We start from the raw sequence: 15,403 nt of genomic DNA, 5'->3' as shown, positions 1-15,403 counted from the left end.
CCCAATTTCAAAAAAGGGCGGATACAGCCCCAAATAGTCAAGCGATCTGAATGAAAATCGAACCATCAGATTTAGCCTATCAGAGGAATATACTGAAGAGGTTTCTGGCTCCTATATACTACTAAATAAAAAAAAAAGTTTTTTTTTAACTGAAAGTATGGAGCGACATTGAAACTTAAAGTGAACAGAAATTATCCCGTATATGAAAGGAACTGTCCCCTCCTCAACGCCCCGCTCTTTACACTAAAGTTTTTTATTGTTTTAAAATGTAGAGTTAGAAGAGTCAAACTTTAGCGTACAGAGCGGGGCGTTGAGGAGGGTACAGTCCCCTTCATATACGAAATAATTTCTATTTGTTTTTAATTTTGATGTTGCTCCTTACTTTCAGTCAAAAATTGTTTTTTTTATATTTAATTTATGAATATTTTTAGATCACCGTACATGAATATTAAAATGAAATTTGCGAATTAACTTTTTTTTTTTGGCTAAATGGCTTTCCCAAAGATTTGGTCGGACAATTTTGAGGAAAAAATGGGCAGGGGAGGGGGCCTAGTTCCCCCCCCCCTATTTTTTGGTTAATTAAAAAGACCACCACAACATTTAACTTTATTTAAGAAATTTTTTATTGTAATAAATATATGTAACTTAAAAATTAACTTCCGTAACGAACTTCTATATTCATTTATTTTTATTAAGTATAGAGGGGGGGGGGGGGGTTCGTCCCCTCGTCAATATCTCGCTTTTTACACTAAATTTCGAATTTGTTCCAATTCTTTAAGAATGACCCCTGAACCACAAAGGCCGTTTAATTTGAATAAATAGCTCTTTAGAAATTATTAAAAAATATTAGCATAAAGAGAGAGGTATTGAGAAGGGGACGAAAGCCCTCATATACGTAATGATTTCTGTTTGTTGTTCTAATGTTGCTCCTTATTTTCAGTTGAAAAAACTTGTTTTTTTTTAAATTTAACTTCTGAGAGTTTTTGAATTAATGAAGATTTTAATTTGGCTCACCGGACATGAATAATTAAAACAAAATTTGCATATTAATTTTACTTTTTTTGGCTAAATAACTTTCTCAAAGTTTTGATTACACGATTTTGAGAAAAAAGGGCAGGCAGGGGGCCTAGTTGCCTCCAATTCTTTTGTTTACTTAAAAAGGCCACTAACTTTTAATTTTATTTACGAACGTTTTTATTAGTAATAAGTATACGTAACTTACAAATTAACTTAGGTAACGAACTTCTATATTCGTACATTTTTATTACGAATATGAGGGGGTTCACCCCCTCGTCAATACCTCGCTCTTTACACTAAAGTTCGAATTCTTTAAAAATGACCCTGAACCACAAAGGCCGTTTAATTAGAATAAATAACTCTTTTAAATTTACCAAAAATACTTTAGTGCAAAGAGCGAGGTATTGAGGAGGGGACAAACCCTCTCAAATATGTAATAATTTCTGTTCGTTTTAAGTTTTAATCTTGCTCCTTACTTTCAGTTGAAAAAACTTGTTTTTTTATTTAATTTCTCATTGTTTTTTAAATAATACATGGAAAATCCAGCGCCCCATTCATGGAAATTCTCTTCCCCCATCACAAATTCCTCCATGGAAAGATCTTCTCGCGTAACCCCCAATCCCCCTCGCGTCACCACCATAAAAATAACCCCCGAAAATATCGTTATACTTCGTCAATAATCAATACTACATGTAAATTAAATAAAAAAAAACTAGTTTTTTTTAACTGAAAGTAAGGAGCGACATTAAAACTTAAAACGAACAGAAATCACTCCATATATGAAATGAGTTGTCCCCTGCTCAACGCCTCGCTCTTTACGCTAAAGTTTTAATCGTTTTAAAAAGTAGAATTGTGGCAGAGTCAAACTTTAGCGTAAAGAGCGAGGGATTGCGGAGGGGACAACCCATTTCATATACGGAGTAATTTCTGTTCGTTTTAAGTTTTAATGTCGCTCCTTACTTTCAGTTAAAAAAACTAGTTTTTTTTTTATTTAATTTCTGAACGTTTTTGAATTAATGCATGTTTGATTTTGGCTCTCCGCACATAAATTATTGAAATGAAATTTGTATATTAATTTTTTTTTGGCTAAATGGCTTTCTCTTAGTTTTGATCAGACGATTTTGAGAAATAAGGGGTGGGGAAGGAGGCCTAGCTGCCCTCCAATTTTTCGGTTACTTAAAAAGGCTACTAGAACTTTTAATTTTTAACGAACGTTTTTATTAGTAAAAAATATGCGTAACTTAAGAATTAACTTACGTAACAAACTTTTATATTCTTATATTTTTATTATGTGTACGAGGGGGTTTGTACCCTCGTTAATGCCTCGCTCTTTACACTAAATCGTAAGTTTTGTCCCAATTCTTTAAGAATGACCCCTGAATCAAAAAGGCCGTAGAATAAATAGTTGAAATTACTAAAAATACTTTAGCATAAAGAGCGAGGTATTTATCTCCTCCTAAATACCTCGCTCTTTATGCTAAAGTATTTTTAGAACCCCTCATATGCGTAATAATCTCTGTTCGTTTTAAATTTCAATGCTATTCCTTACTTTCAATTGAAAAAACGTTTTCATGTTTATTTTTTCATTGTTTTTTTTATAGTAATGCTAGAAAATCCTGCGCCCTTTTCATTGAATTTTTCTTCCCCATGACATATTCCTCCAAGGAAAGATCCTCCCACATAGCCCCCTCCCATCAACCCCACCCCCCAAACCAAAAACATCCCCCTGAAAACGTCTGTACACTTCCCAATAACCATTACTATATGTAAACACTGGTCAAAGTTTGTAACTTGCAGCCCCTCCCCCAGGGATTGTGGGGGAGTAAGTCATTCCCAAAGACATAGTTATTATGGTTTTCGACTATGCGGAACAAAATGGCTATCTCAAAATTTTAATCCGTTGACTTTTGGAAAAAATGAGCGTGGGAGGGGGCCTAGGTGCCCTCCAATTTTTTTGATCACTTAAAAAGGGCACTAGAACTTTACATTTCCGTAAGAATGAGCCCTCTTGCGACACTCTAGGACCACTTGGTCGATACGATGACCCCTGGGAAAAAAAAACAACAAACAAATAAACACGCACCCGTGATTTGTCTTCTGGCAAAAATACGAAATTCCACATTTTTTTTAGATAGGAGCTTGAAAATTTTGCCATAGGGTTCTCTGATACGCCGAATGCGATGGTGTGACTTTTGTTAAGATTCTATGACGTTTAGGGGGTGTTATCCCCTATTTTCCAAAATAAGGCAAATTTTCTCAGGCTCGTAACTTTTGATGACAAAGACTAAATTTGATGAAACTTATATATTTAAAATCAGCATAAAAATCCGATTCTTTTGATATATCTCTTAGTATCGAAACTCCGTTTTTTAGAGTTTCGTTTACTATTGAGCCGGGTCGCTCCTTACTACAGTTCGTTACCACGAACTGTTTGACAATGGGCGAAGTTCATCACTTGGAGCCCTTCCCCCGGGGCTGTGGGGGAATAAGTCGTCCTCAAACACTTATTTATTTGGTTTTCGACTATGCTCAACAAAATGGATATCTCAAAATTTTGATCCAGTGACTTTAGAAAAGAATGAGCGTGGGAGGGGGCCTAATTGGCTTCTAGAAACATGTTTTTTGTGTTTTCTTCAGTAGCATTATGCTATTAGAAAGTAAAGCATTTAAATATCAAAAGTACTCCCGTTTTTATCTCGACAACTGAGCAGGCCCTCAAGAACTATCTTTTGCCGTGCAAGGTCAAATTTTTTATATTATTTGTCAAATTTAGCCCCATGCAACTTCTGCATTTCGGCTAAATAATATTGATTGTCTGCTCCAGGAAGAGATGCGCTCATTGCTATGACGATTGTAGATGCTTTTCCATGAACAATTTCGCTATTCAAACAATTTTACGGTTGATATCTGCGACCCAAGGAGCATGGTGCTACAATAAGAAAAAAGAAGACCCCTACCTATGAAACGTCCTGATTTCGTAAGCACATCTATATTTGGACTCTCCCTGATAAATTTCTACTTGGGATCTCTGATCAGAAACCCTGGAATTTCTTGCCTCAAAAAGTGTCTTCAGGTTTATAGTACCTGCGAAAGTTTTTGGCTTGTAATCCATTTTTATGCAGTCCTGAGGTTTTTATATTAAGGGAAAACCTAGCACAGAAACAACCCTAGCCCATAGTAACAAAAATTTCAAACACGTTACAAAAAAAGTCAATTGAGAAAGAAGCTGATTCAGGAAAATGTACTATTATTTTGTTTAATGACAAAAGTCTGTAAAAAAATCATGTGAATTCCAAAAATAGTCTTAAGCCCCACAAAATCGGGTCAGATAGAATAAACCTGTACCAATGGAATCGCCATATCTGAAAATCCCATGAAGAATTATAGTCCTACATATATACGTATATATATATATATATATATATATATATATATATATATATATATATATATATATATATATATATATATATATATATATACTAGCTGTTGGGGTGTCATTTATATTCCCTGTGTCCCGGTCGTCATTTGTGTCCCGGTGTTCCAGTCTGTGATTTCTCTTTGAGTGTCCCGGGCGTCATTTATATTCCTAGTGTCCCGGTGTCCCGGTCGTCATTTATATCCCCCTGTGCCCCCCGGCGTCCCCATTGTAGTTGTGTCCCTGTGTCCCGGTCGTCATTTATATTCCCTGTGTCCCGGTCGTCATTTGTATCCCGGTGTCCCGGTCTGTATATACATTCGTTTTTTAGTTTTGTTTTTCTCCTTTATTTTTTTCCTTTTTTCTTTTTTTTCTTTTTTAGTTTATTTAGATTTTTAGATTTTTTTAGTTTTTTTTATTAGTTTTTAGTTTTTTTGTAGTTTTTACCATTTTTTTAGTTTTTTTAGTTTTTTTTTACTTATGTCCTGGTCGTCATTTATACTCCCTGTGTCCCGGTCGTCATTTGTGTCTCGGTGCTTTGTTGATTGCTAATTTATATTATATTTATATTTATATTTTTTATATTTATTAATATTTTTTTAGTTTTCTTTTTCTCTTATTTTTCAGTTTTTTCCTTTTTTTAGTTTTTTCTTTTTTAGTTTTTAGTTTTTTTTGTTTTTTACCTTTTTTTAGTTTTTTTAGTTTTTTAGCTTTTTTAGTTTTTATTAGTTTTTAGTTTTTTTTTAGTTTTTGCCTTTTTTAGTTTTTTCAGTTTTTTTTAGTTTTTAGTTTTTTACCTTTTTTTAGTTTTTTTTAGTTTTTTTTTTTTTTTTCTTTTTAGTTTTTTTTTTTAGTTTTTACCTTTTTTAGTTTTTTTTCTTCTTTTGTATTAGTGTGAAATAATTCAGACGTCATATGCGGACAAACACGACGTCACTCGACAGACAGACAGACAGACATAACCCACAAACAACTTATTTTTATATATATTTATTCATATTTTTTTAGTTTTCTTTTTCTCTTTTATTTTTCAGTTTTTTCCCTTTTTTTAGTTTTTTTCTTTTTTAGTTTTTAGTTTTTTACCTTTTTTTAGTTTTTTTAGTTTTTTAGCTTTTTTAGTTTTTTTATTAGTTTTTTTTTTGTAGTTTTTGCATTTTTTTTATTTTTTTCAGTTTTTTTTTAGTTATTAGATTTTTACCTTTTTTTAGTTTTTTTTTAGTTTTTTAGCTTTTTTAGTTTTTTTTTCTTTTTAGTTTTTTTTGTAGTTTTTACCTTTTTTAGTTTTTTTCTTCTTTTGTATTAGTGTGAAATAATTCAGACGTCATATGCGAACAAACATGACGTCACCTGATCCATCCACAGATCCACACACAGACAACTTATTTTTATATATATAGTTTATTAATATTTATTTAGTTTTCTTTTTCTCTTATTTTTCAGTTTTTTCCTTTTTTTTAGTTTTTTCTTTTTTAGTTTTTAGTTTTTTTTTTGTTTTTTACCTTTTTTTAGTTTGTTTAGTTTTTTAGCTTTTTTAGTTTTTTTATTAGTTTTTAGTTTTTTTTTAGTTTTTGCCTTTTTTTAGTTTTTTCAGTTTTTTTTTAAGTTTTTAGTTTTTTACCTTTTTTTAGTTTTATTTAGTTTTTTAGCTTTTTTAGTTTTTTTTCTTTTTAGTTTTTTTTGTAGTTTTTACCTTTTTTAGTTTTTTTTCTTCTTTTGTATTAGTGTGAAATAATTCAGACGTCATATGCGGACAAACACGACGTCACTCGACAGACAGACAGACAGACATAACCCACAAAGTACTTATTTTTACATATATTTATTCATATTTTTTTAGTTTTCTTTTTCTCTTTTATTTTTCAGTTTTTTCCCTTTTTTTAGTTTTTTCTTTTTTAGTTTTTAGTTTTTTTTAGTTTTTTACCTTTTTTTAGTTTTTTTAGTTTTTTAGCTTTTTCAGTTTTTTTATTAGTTTTTTTTTGTAGTTTTTGCCTTTTTTTATTTTTTTCAGTTTTTTTTTTAGTTATTAGATTTTTACCTTTTTTTAATTTTTTTTAGTTTTTTAGCTTTTTTAGTTTTTTTTATTTTTATTTTTTTTTGTAGTTTTTACCTTTTTTAGTTTTTTTCTTCTTTTGTATTAGTGTGAAATAATTCAGACGTCATATGCGAACAAACATGACGTCACCTGATCCATCCACAGATCCACACACAGACAACTTATTTTTATATATATAGATATATATATATATATATATATATATATATATATATATATATATATATATATATATATACTAGCTGTTGGGGTGGCGCTTCGCGCCACCCCAACACCTAGTTGGTGGGGGCGCTTCGCGCCCCCCCCCCCCAAGCCCCCCCGCGCGCGTAAGTCGTTACGCGCCATAATAGTTACGCGCCATTGTAGTTGTGTCCCTATGTCCCACCTGTGAATATAGATAGATATATATATATGGTTTTAACTACGTAAAACTTGCGAATATACAACATTCTTTGCTGTCCCATTGTCTTTGCATATAAATAGATTGTCAGGTTTACCGACTCTTGAACATGCAACATATAATGGTCCATGGGAAAACAATCTGTATTCAGATCTATACCTCATGATTCTAATGATTGCCCTTGAGCTTTGTTGATGGTGATTGCTAATCGACCATTCCCTGTCCCGGTGTCCCGGTCGTCATTTACATCCCCCTGTTTCCCCCGGTGTCCCCGTTGTAGTTGTGTCCCTGTGTCCCGGTCGTCATTTATATTCCCTGTGTCCCGGGTCCCGGTCATCATTTGTATCCCGGTGTCCCGGTCTGTATATACATTCGTTTTTTAGTTTTGTTTTTCTCCTTTATTTTTTTCCTTTTTTTTTCTTTTTTAGCTTATTTAGATTTTTAGATTTTTTAGTTTTTTTTATTAGTTTTTAGTTTTTTTTTCTTTTTAGTTTTTTTGTCCCGGTCGTCATTTATATCCCCCTGTTTCCCCCGGTGTCCCCGTTGTAGTTGTGTCCCTGTGTCCCGGTCGTTATTTATATTCCCTGTGTCCCGGTCGTCATTTGTATCCCGGTGTACCGGTCTGTATATACATTCGTTTTTTAGTTTTGTTTTTCTCCTTTATTTTTTTCCTTTTTTTTTCTTTTTTAGTTTATTTAGATTTTTAGATTTTTTAGTTTTTTTATTAGTTTTTAGTTTTTTTTTCTTTTTAGTTTTTTTGTAGTTTTTACCTTCTTTTTAGTTTTGTTAATTTTTTTTTTTACTTGTGTCCTGGTCGTCATTTATACTCCCTGTGTCCCGGTGCTTTGTTGATTGCTAATCGAACATTCCTTTTGTCCTGGTCGCTTTCTCTTTGAGTGTCGTCATTTATTTTTTTCTTTTTTAGTTCTTTTAGTTTTTACCTTATTTAGTTTTTTTTTAGTTTTTAGTTTTTTTAGTTTTTTACCTTTTTTTAGTTTTTTTAGTTTTTTTAGTTTTTTTAGTTTTTTAGCTTTTTTATTTTTTTTATTAGTTTTTAGTTTTTTTGTAGTTTTTGCCTTTTTTTTAGTTTTTTTAGTTTTTTAGCTTTTTTATTAGTTTTTAGTTTTTTTTGTAGTTTTTGCCTTTTTTTAGTTTTTTTAGTTTTTTAGCTTTTTTATTTTTTTTATTAGTTTTTAGTTTTTTTTGTAGTTTTTGCCTTTTTTTAGTTTTTTCAGTTTTGACGTCACCTGATCCAGTTTTTTCAGGTGACGTCACCTGATCCACGATCCACAGTCCTGGTCGCTTTCTCTTTGAGTGTCGTCATTTATTTTTTTCTTTTTTAGTTCTTTTAGTTTTTACCTTATTTAGTTTTTTTTTAGTTTTTAGTTTTTTTAGTTTTTTACCTTTTTTTAGTTTTTTTAGTTTTTTTAGTTTTTTAGCTTTTTTATTTTTTTTATTAGTTTTTAGTTTTTTTGTAGTTTTTGCCTTTTTTTTAGTTTTTTTAGTTTTTTAGCTTTTTTATTAGTTTTTAGTTTTTTTTGTAGTTTTTGCCTTTTTTTAGTTTTTTTAGTTTTTTAGCTTTTTTATTTTTTTTATTAGTTTTTAGTTTTTTTTGTAGTTTTTGCCTTTTTTTAGTTTTTTCAGTTTTGACGTCACCTGATCCAGTTTTTTCAGGTGACGTCACCTGATCCACGATCCACAGATCCACAGACAACTTATTTTTATATATATAGATAGTTTTTTTTTTTACTTATGTCCTGGTCGTCATTTATACTCCCTGTGTCCAGGTGCTTTGTTGATTGCTAATCGAACATTCCTTTTGTCCTGGTCGCTTTCTCTTTGAGTGTCGTCATTTATTAGTTTTTTCCTTTTTTTTTAGTTTTTTATTGGTTTTTACCTTTATTTTAGCTTATTTTTCAGTTTTTTCCTTTTTTTTATTTTTTTTTTTATTTTTTATTTTTTTTAGTTTTTTACCTTTTTTTAGTTTTTTTAGTTTTTTAGCTTTTTTACTTTTTTTATTAGTTTTTAGTTTTTTTTTGTAGTTTTTGCCTTTTTTTAGTTTTTTCAGTTTTTTTTTAGTTTTTTATTGGTTTTTACCTTTATAGTTTTTTTAGTTTTTTAGCTTTTTTATTTTTTTTATTAGTTTTTAGTTTTTTTTTGTAGTTTTTGCCTTTTTTTAGTTTTTTCAGTTTTGACGTCACCTAATCCAGTTTTTTCAGGTGACGTCACCTGACACATCCATCCATCCACAGACAACTTATTTTTATATATATAGATATATATATATATATATATATATATATATATATATATACTAGCTGTTGGGGTGGCGCTTCGCGCCACCCCAACACCTAGTTGGTGGGGGCGCTTCGCGCCCCCCCCCCCCAAGCCCCCCCGCGCGCGTAAGTCGTTACGCGCCATAATAGTTACGCGCCATTGTAGTTGTGTCCCTATGTCCCACCTGTGAATATAGATAGATATATATATATATATATATATATATATATATATATATATATATATATATATATATATATATATATATATATATATATATATATATATATATATATATATATATATATATATATATATATATATATATATATATATATATATATATATATAAATAAGTTGTCTGTCCGTTATGCCAGATTATATTTTCTATATATATAAAAGAAAACAAACTAGAATGTAAAAACTGGAAATTGCATAAATATTTCGAAATATTTTGACAATAGATTAAAGTAATTCGAAAAAAGAAAAATGGTAAAAAACTAAAAAAAAACTAAAAAGAAAAAACTAAAAAAAAAATTAAAAATTGAAAAAATAAAAAAAAGAAAAAACCCAAAAAGAAAAAACATAAAAAAATAAAAAAGATAAAAAACTAAAAAAAAACTAAAAAAGCTAAAAAACTAAAAAAAAGAAAAACTAAACAAACTGGGAATTGCACAAATATTTCAATATATTTTGACAATATATATAAAAATAAGTTGTCTGTCCATTACGCCAGATTATATCTTCTATATATATAAAAGAAAACAAACTAGAATGTAAAAACTGGAAATTGCATAAATATTTCGAAATATTTTGACAATAGGTTAAAGTAATTCGAAAAAACAAAAATGGTAAAAAACTAAAAACAAAACTAAAAAGAAAAAACTAAAAAAAAACTAAATAAAAAATTAAAAAAAGAAAAAAACTTAAAAAGGAAAAATGTAAAAAAAATAAAAAGGTAAAAAACTAAAAAGAAAAAAAAACTAAAAAAAACCTAAACAGCTAAAAAAAAAGAAAAAACTAAAAAAACTGGGAATTCCACAAATGTTTCAATATATTTTGACAAAAGATTAAGGTAATTCGAAAACCTTAAAACAGATACCCAAAATTTTGAGGTTTATTATCAATAAAAAGAAGAAACTTAAAAAAGAAAAACTAAAAAAGAAAAAAATAAGAAAAGAAAAAACTAAAAAAGAAAAAAAACTGAAATGAAACTGTATCTATATATCTATATAAATGACGACCAGGACACTCTAAGAGAAATTACAGACTGGGATACCGGAACACAAATGACGACCGGGACACAGGGAATATAAATGACGACCTGGACACAGGGATACAACTCCAACGGGGACGCCGGGGGCACAGGGGGATATATAGATGACGACGGGGACACAGGGAATGTTCGATTAGCAATCACCATCAACAAAGCTCAAGGGCAATCGTTAGAAAAATGCGGTATAGATATGAATACGAATTGTTTTCCCATGGACAATTATTATGTTGCATGTTCAAGAGTTGGTAAACCTGACAATCTGTTTATATGGACAGACAATAGGACAGCGAAGAATGTTGTATATTCGCAAGTTTTACGTAGTTAAATATATATCTATATATATAAAAATAAGTTGTCTGTGTGTGGATCTGTGGATCAGGTGACGTCATGTTTGTCCGCATATGACGTCTGAATTATTTCACACTAATACAAAAGAAGAAAAAAACTAAAAAAGGTAAAAACTACAAAAAAAAAACTAAAAAGAAAAAAAAACTAAAAAGCTGAAAAACTAAAAAAAACTAAAAAAAGGTAAAAATCTAATAACTAAAAAAAAACTGAAAAAAATAAAAAAAGGCAAAAACTACAAAAAAAAATAAAAACTAATAAAAAAATAAAAAAGCTAAAAAACTAAAAAAAACTAAAAAATGGTAAAAAACTAAAAAAAAATAAAAACTAAAAAAGAAAAAAACTAAAAAAATATGAATAAATATATATAAAAATAAGTTGTTTGTGGGTTATGTCTGTCTGTCTGTCTGTCGAGTGACGTCGTGTTTGTCCGCATATGACGTCTGAATTATTTCACACTAATACAAAAGAAGAAAAAAAACTAAAAAAGGTAAAAACTACAAAAAAAACTAAAATGAAAAAAAACTAAAAAAGCTAAAAAACTAAAAAAAACTAAAAAAAGGTAAAAAACTAAAAACAAAAAAAAACTGAAAAAACTAAAAAAAGGCAAAAACTAAAAAAAAACTAAAAACTAATAAAAAAACTAAAAAAGCTAAAAAACTAAAAAAACTAAAAAAACTAAAAAAAGGTAAAAAACAAAAAAAAAAAAACTAAAAAAGAAAAAACTAAAAAAAGGAAAAAACTGAAAAATAAGAGAAAAAGAAAACTAAAAAAATATTAATAAATATAAAAAATATAAATATAAATATAATATAAATTAGCAATCAACAAAGCACCGAGACACAAATGACGACCGGGACACAGGGAGTATAAATGACGACCAGGACATAAGTAAAAAAAAAAAACTAAAATAGATTTTTAGATTTTTTAGTTTTTTGATTAGTTTTTATTTTTTTTTATTTTTAGTTTTTTTGTAGTTTTTACCTTTTTTTTTAGTTTTTTTAGTTTTTTTTACTTATATCCTGGTCGTCATTTATACTCCCTGTGTCCCGGTCGTCATTTGTGTCCCGGTGCTTTGTTGATTGCTAATCGAACATTCCTTTTGTCCCGGTCGCTTTCTCTTTGAGTGTCGTCATTCATATTCCCTATGTGCCGGTGTCCCGGTCGTCATTTATGTCCCGATGTCCCGGTCTGTAATTTCGTCAGTTGAAAACTTATGATGAAATAAATTTTTAATTTTTTCCCTTTTTTTGTTTTTAGTTTTTTTTTATTGGTTTTTACCTTTTTTTAGGTTTTTTAGTTTTTTTCTTTTTTCTTTTTAGTTTTTTTTGAAGTTTTTATCTTTTTAGTTTTTTTATTTTTATTTATATTTTTTTAGTTTTCTTTTTCTCCTTTATTTTTCAGTTTTTTCCTTTTTTTAGTTTTTTTTCTTTTTTAGTTCTTTTAGTTTTTACCTTTTTAGTTTTTTTTAGTTTTCTTAGTTTTTTAGCTTTTTTTAATTTTTTTTATTAGTTTTTAGTTTATTTTATGGTTTTTTTCCTTTTTTTAGTTTTTTTTTTAGTTTTTTATCTTTTTTTAGTTTTTTTTTTAGTTTTTAAACTTTTTTAGATTTTTTTATTTTGTTTTCTTCTTTTTTTGTAGTTTTTACCTTCTTTAGATTTTGCTTCTTTTATTTTTTAGCTTTTTTAGTTTTTTTTTCGTTTTTTCTTTTTAGTTTTTTTTGTAGTTTTTATCTTTTTTATTTTTTTGTATTTTTATTCATATTTTTTTAGTTTTCTTTTTCTCTTTTATTTTTCAGTCTTCCTTTTTTTAGTTTTTTTAGTTTTTTTAGTTTTTTAGATTTTTTAGTTTTTTTATTAGTTTTTAGTTGTTTTTGTAGTTTTTGCCTTTTTTTTTAGTTTTTTCAGTTTTTTTTAGTTTTTAGTTTTTTACCTTTTTTTAGTTTTTTTTAGTTTTTTAGCTTTTTTAGTTTTTTTTTCTTTTTAGTTTTTTTTTGTAGTTTTTACCTTTTTTAGTTTTTTTTCTTATTTTGTATTAGTGTGAAATAATTCAGACGTCATATGCGGACAAACATGACGTCACCTGATCCATCCACAGATCCACACACAGACAACTTATTTATATATTATTTATATCTATATATATAAAAATAAGTTGTCTGTCCGTTACGCCAGATTATATCTTCTATATATATAAAAGAAAACAAACTAGAATGTAAAAACTGGAAATTGCATAAATATTTCGAAATATTTTGACAATAGATTAAAGTAATTCGAAAAAAGAAAAATGGTAAAAAACTAAAAAAAAAACTAAAAAGAAAAAACTAGAAAAAAAATTAAAAATTAAAAAAAGAAAAAACCTAAAAAGAAAAAACGTAAAAAAATAAAAAAGATAAAAAACTAAAAAAAAAACTAAAAAAAGCTAAAAAACTAGAAAAAAAGAAAAAACTAAAAAAACTGTTAATTGCGCAAATATTTCAATATATTTTGACAATAGATTAAAGTAATTCGAAAACCTTAAAACAGATACCCCAAATTTTGAGGTTTAATATAAATTGTTGGATTTTTAGCATGCTTGGCACGTAAAGATTTTTCCAAGTGTCAATTTTAGAATGAACATTGACAAATTGAAGAAAACAAATCAATAAAAATAAGAAACTAAAAAAAAAGAAAAAACTAAAAAAGAAAAAAAACTAAAGAACAAACTGTATCTATATATATAAAAATCTATATATATATAAAAATAAGTTGTCTGTCTTTTATGTCTGTTACGCTATGTCTGTTACGCAAGATTATATCTTATCTATATATATAAAAATAAGTTGTCTGTGTGTGGATCTGTGGATCTGTGGATCAGGTGACTTCATGTTTGTTCGCATATGACGTCTGAATTATTTCACACTAATACAAAAGAAGAAAAAAAACTAAAAAAGGTAAAAACTACAAAAAAAACTAAAAAGAAAAAAAAAACTAAAAAAGCAAAAAAACTAAAAAAACTAAAAAAAGGTAAAAATCTAATAACTAAAAAAAAACTGAAAAAAATAAAAAAAAGGCAAAAACTACAAAAAAAAATAAAAACTAATAAAAAACTAAAAAAGCTAAAAAACTAAAAAAACTAAAAAAAACTAAAAAAAGGTAAAAAACTAAAAAAAACTAAGAACTAAAAAAGAAAAAAACTAAAAAAAAAGGAAAAAACTGAAAAATAAAAGAGAAAAAGAAAACTAAAAAAATATGAATAAATATATATAAAAATAAGTTGTTTGTGGGTTATGTCTGTCTGTCTGTCTGTCGAGTGACGTCGTGTTTGTCCGCATATGACGTCTGAATTATTTCACACTAATACAAAAGAAGAAAAAAAAACTAAAAAAGGTAAAAACTACAAAAAAACTAAAAAGAAAAAAAAACTAAAAAAGCTAAAAAACTAAAAAAAACTAAAAAAAGGTAAAAAACTAAAAACTAAAAAAAACTGAAAAAACTAAAAAAAGGCAAAAACTAAAAAAAAACTAAAAACTAATAAAAAAACTAAAAAAGCTAAAAAACTAAAAAAACTAAAAAAACTAAAAAAAGGTAAAAAACAAAAAAAACTAAAAACTAAAAAAGAAAAAACTAAAAAAAAGGAAAAAACTGAAAAATAAGAGAAAAAGAAAACTAAAAAAATATTAATAAATATAAAAAATATAAATATAAATGTAATATAAATTAGCAATCAACAAAGCACCGAGACACAAATGACGACCGGGACACAGGGAGTATAAATGACGACCAGGACATAAGTAAAAAAAAAACTAAAAAAACTAAAAAAATGGTAAAAACTACAAAAAAACTAAAAACTAATAAAAAAACTAAAAAATCTAAAAATCTAAATAAACTAAAAAAGAAAAAAAAGAAAAAAGGAAAAAAATAAAGGAGAAAAACAAAACTAAAAAACGAATGTATATACAGACCGGGACACCGGGATACAAATGACGACCGGGACACAGGGAATATAAATGACGACCGGGACACAGGGACACAACTACAATGGGGACGCCGGGGGGCACAGGGGGATATAAATGACGACCGGGACACCGGGACACAAGGAATATAAATGACGCCCGGGACACTCAAAGCGAAATCACAGACTGGAACACCGGGACACAAATGACGACCGGGACACAGGGAATTTAAATGACGACCGGGACACAGGGACATAACTACAAAGGGGACGCCGGGGTGCACAGGGGGATATATAAATGACGATGGCGACTCAGGGAATGGTCGATTAGCAATCACCATCAACAAAGCTCAAGGGCAATCATTAGAATCATGAGGTATAGATCTGAATACGGATTGTTTTCCCATGGACCATTATATGTTGCATGTTCAAAAGTCGGTAAACCTGACAATCTATTTATATGCACAGACAATGGGACAGCAAAGAATGTTGTATATTCGCAAGTTTTACGTAGTTAAAAACATATATATATATATATATATATATATATATACTAGCTGTTGGGATGGCGCTTCGCGCCACCCCAACACCTAGTTGGTGGGGGCGCTTCGCGCCCCCCCCAAGCCCCCCCGCGCGCGTAAGTCGTTACGCGCCATAATAGTTACGCGCCATTGTAGTTGTGTC

General features: G+C 28.5%; 1 protein-coding gene across 1 annotated transcript in view; it reads right to left on the bottom strand.

Annotated features, from left to right (window-relative positions):
• Positions 1 to 4,129, bottom strand: part of LOC136035343 (5-methylcytosine rRNA methyltransferase NSUN4-like) — a 43,185-nt gene extending 39,056 nt beyond the window's left edge. The window contains exon 1 of the mRNA XM_065717091.1: positions 4,102 to 4,129. Coding sequence (XP_065573163.1) covers positions 4,102 to 4,129 — 28 coding nt within the window. The remainder of the gene's footprint in view (positions 1 to 4,101) is intronic.
• Between the last annotated feature and the right edge of the window lie 11,274 nt (positions 4,130 to 15,403).

This window comes from Artemia franciscana, chromosome 2 (assembly GCF_032884065.1).
Source record: "Artemia franciscana chromosome 2, ASM3288406v1, whole genome shotgun sequence".
Lineage (NCBI taxonomy): Eukaryota > Metazoa > Arthropoda > Branchiopoda > Anostraca > Artemiidae > Artemia > Artemia franciscana.
The sequence above is the reverse complement of the archived record's forward strand: the minus strand, read 5'-3'. Positions and strand labels throughout refer to the sequence as shown.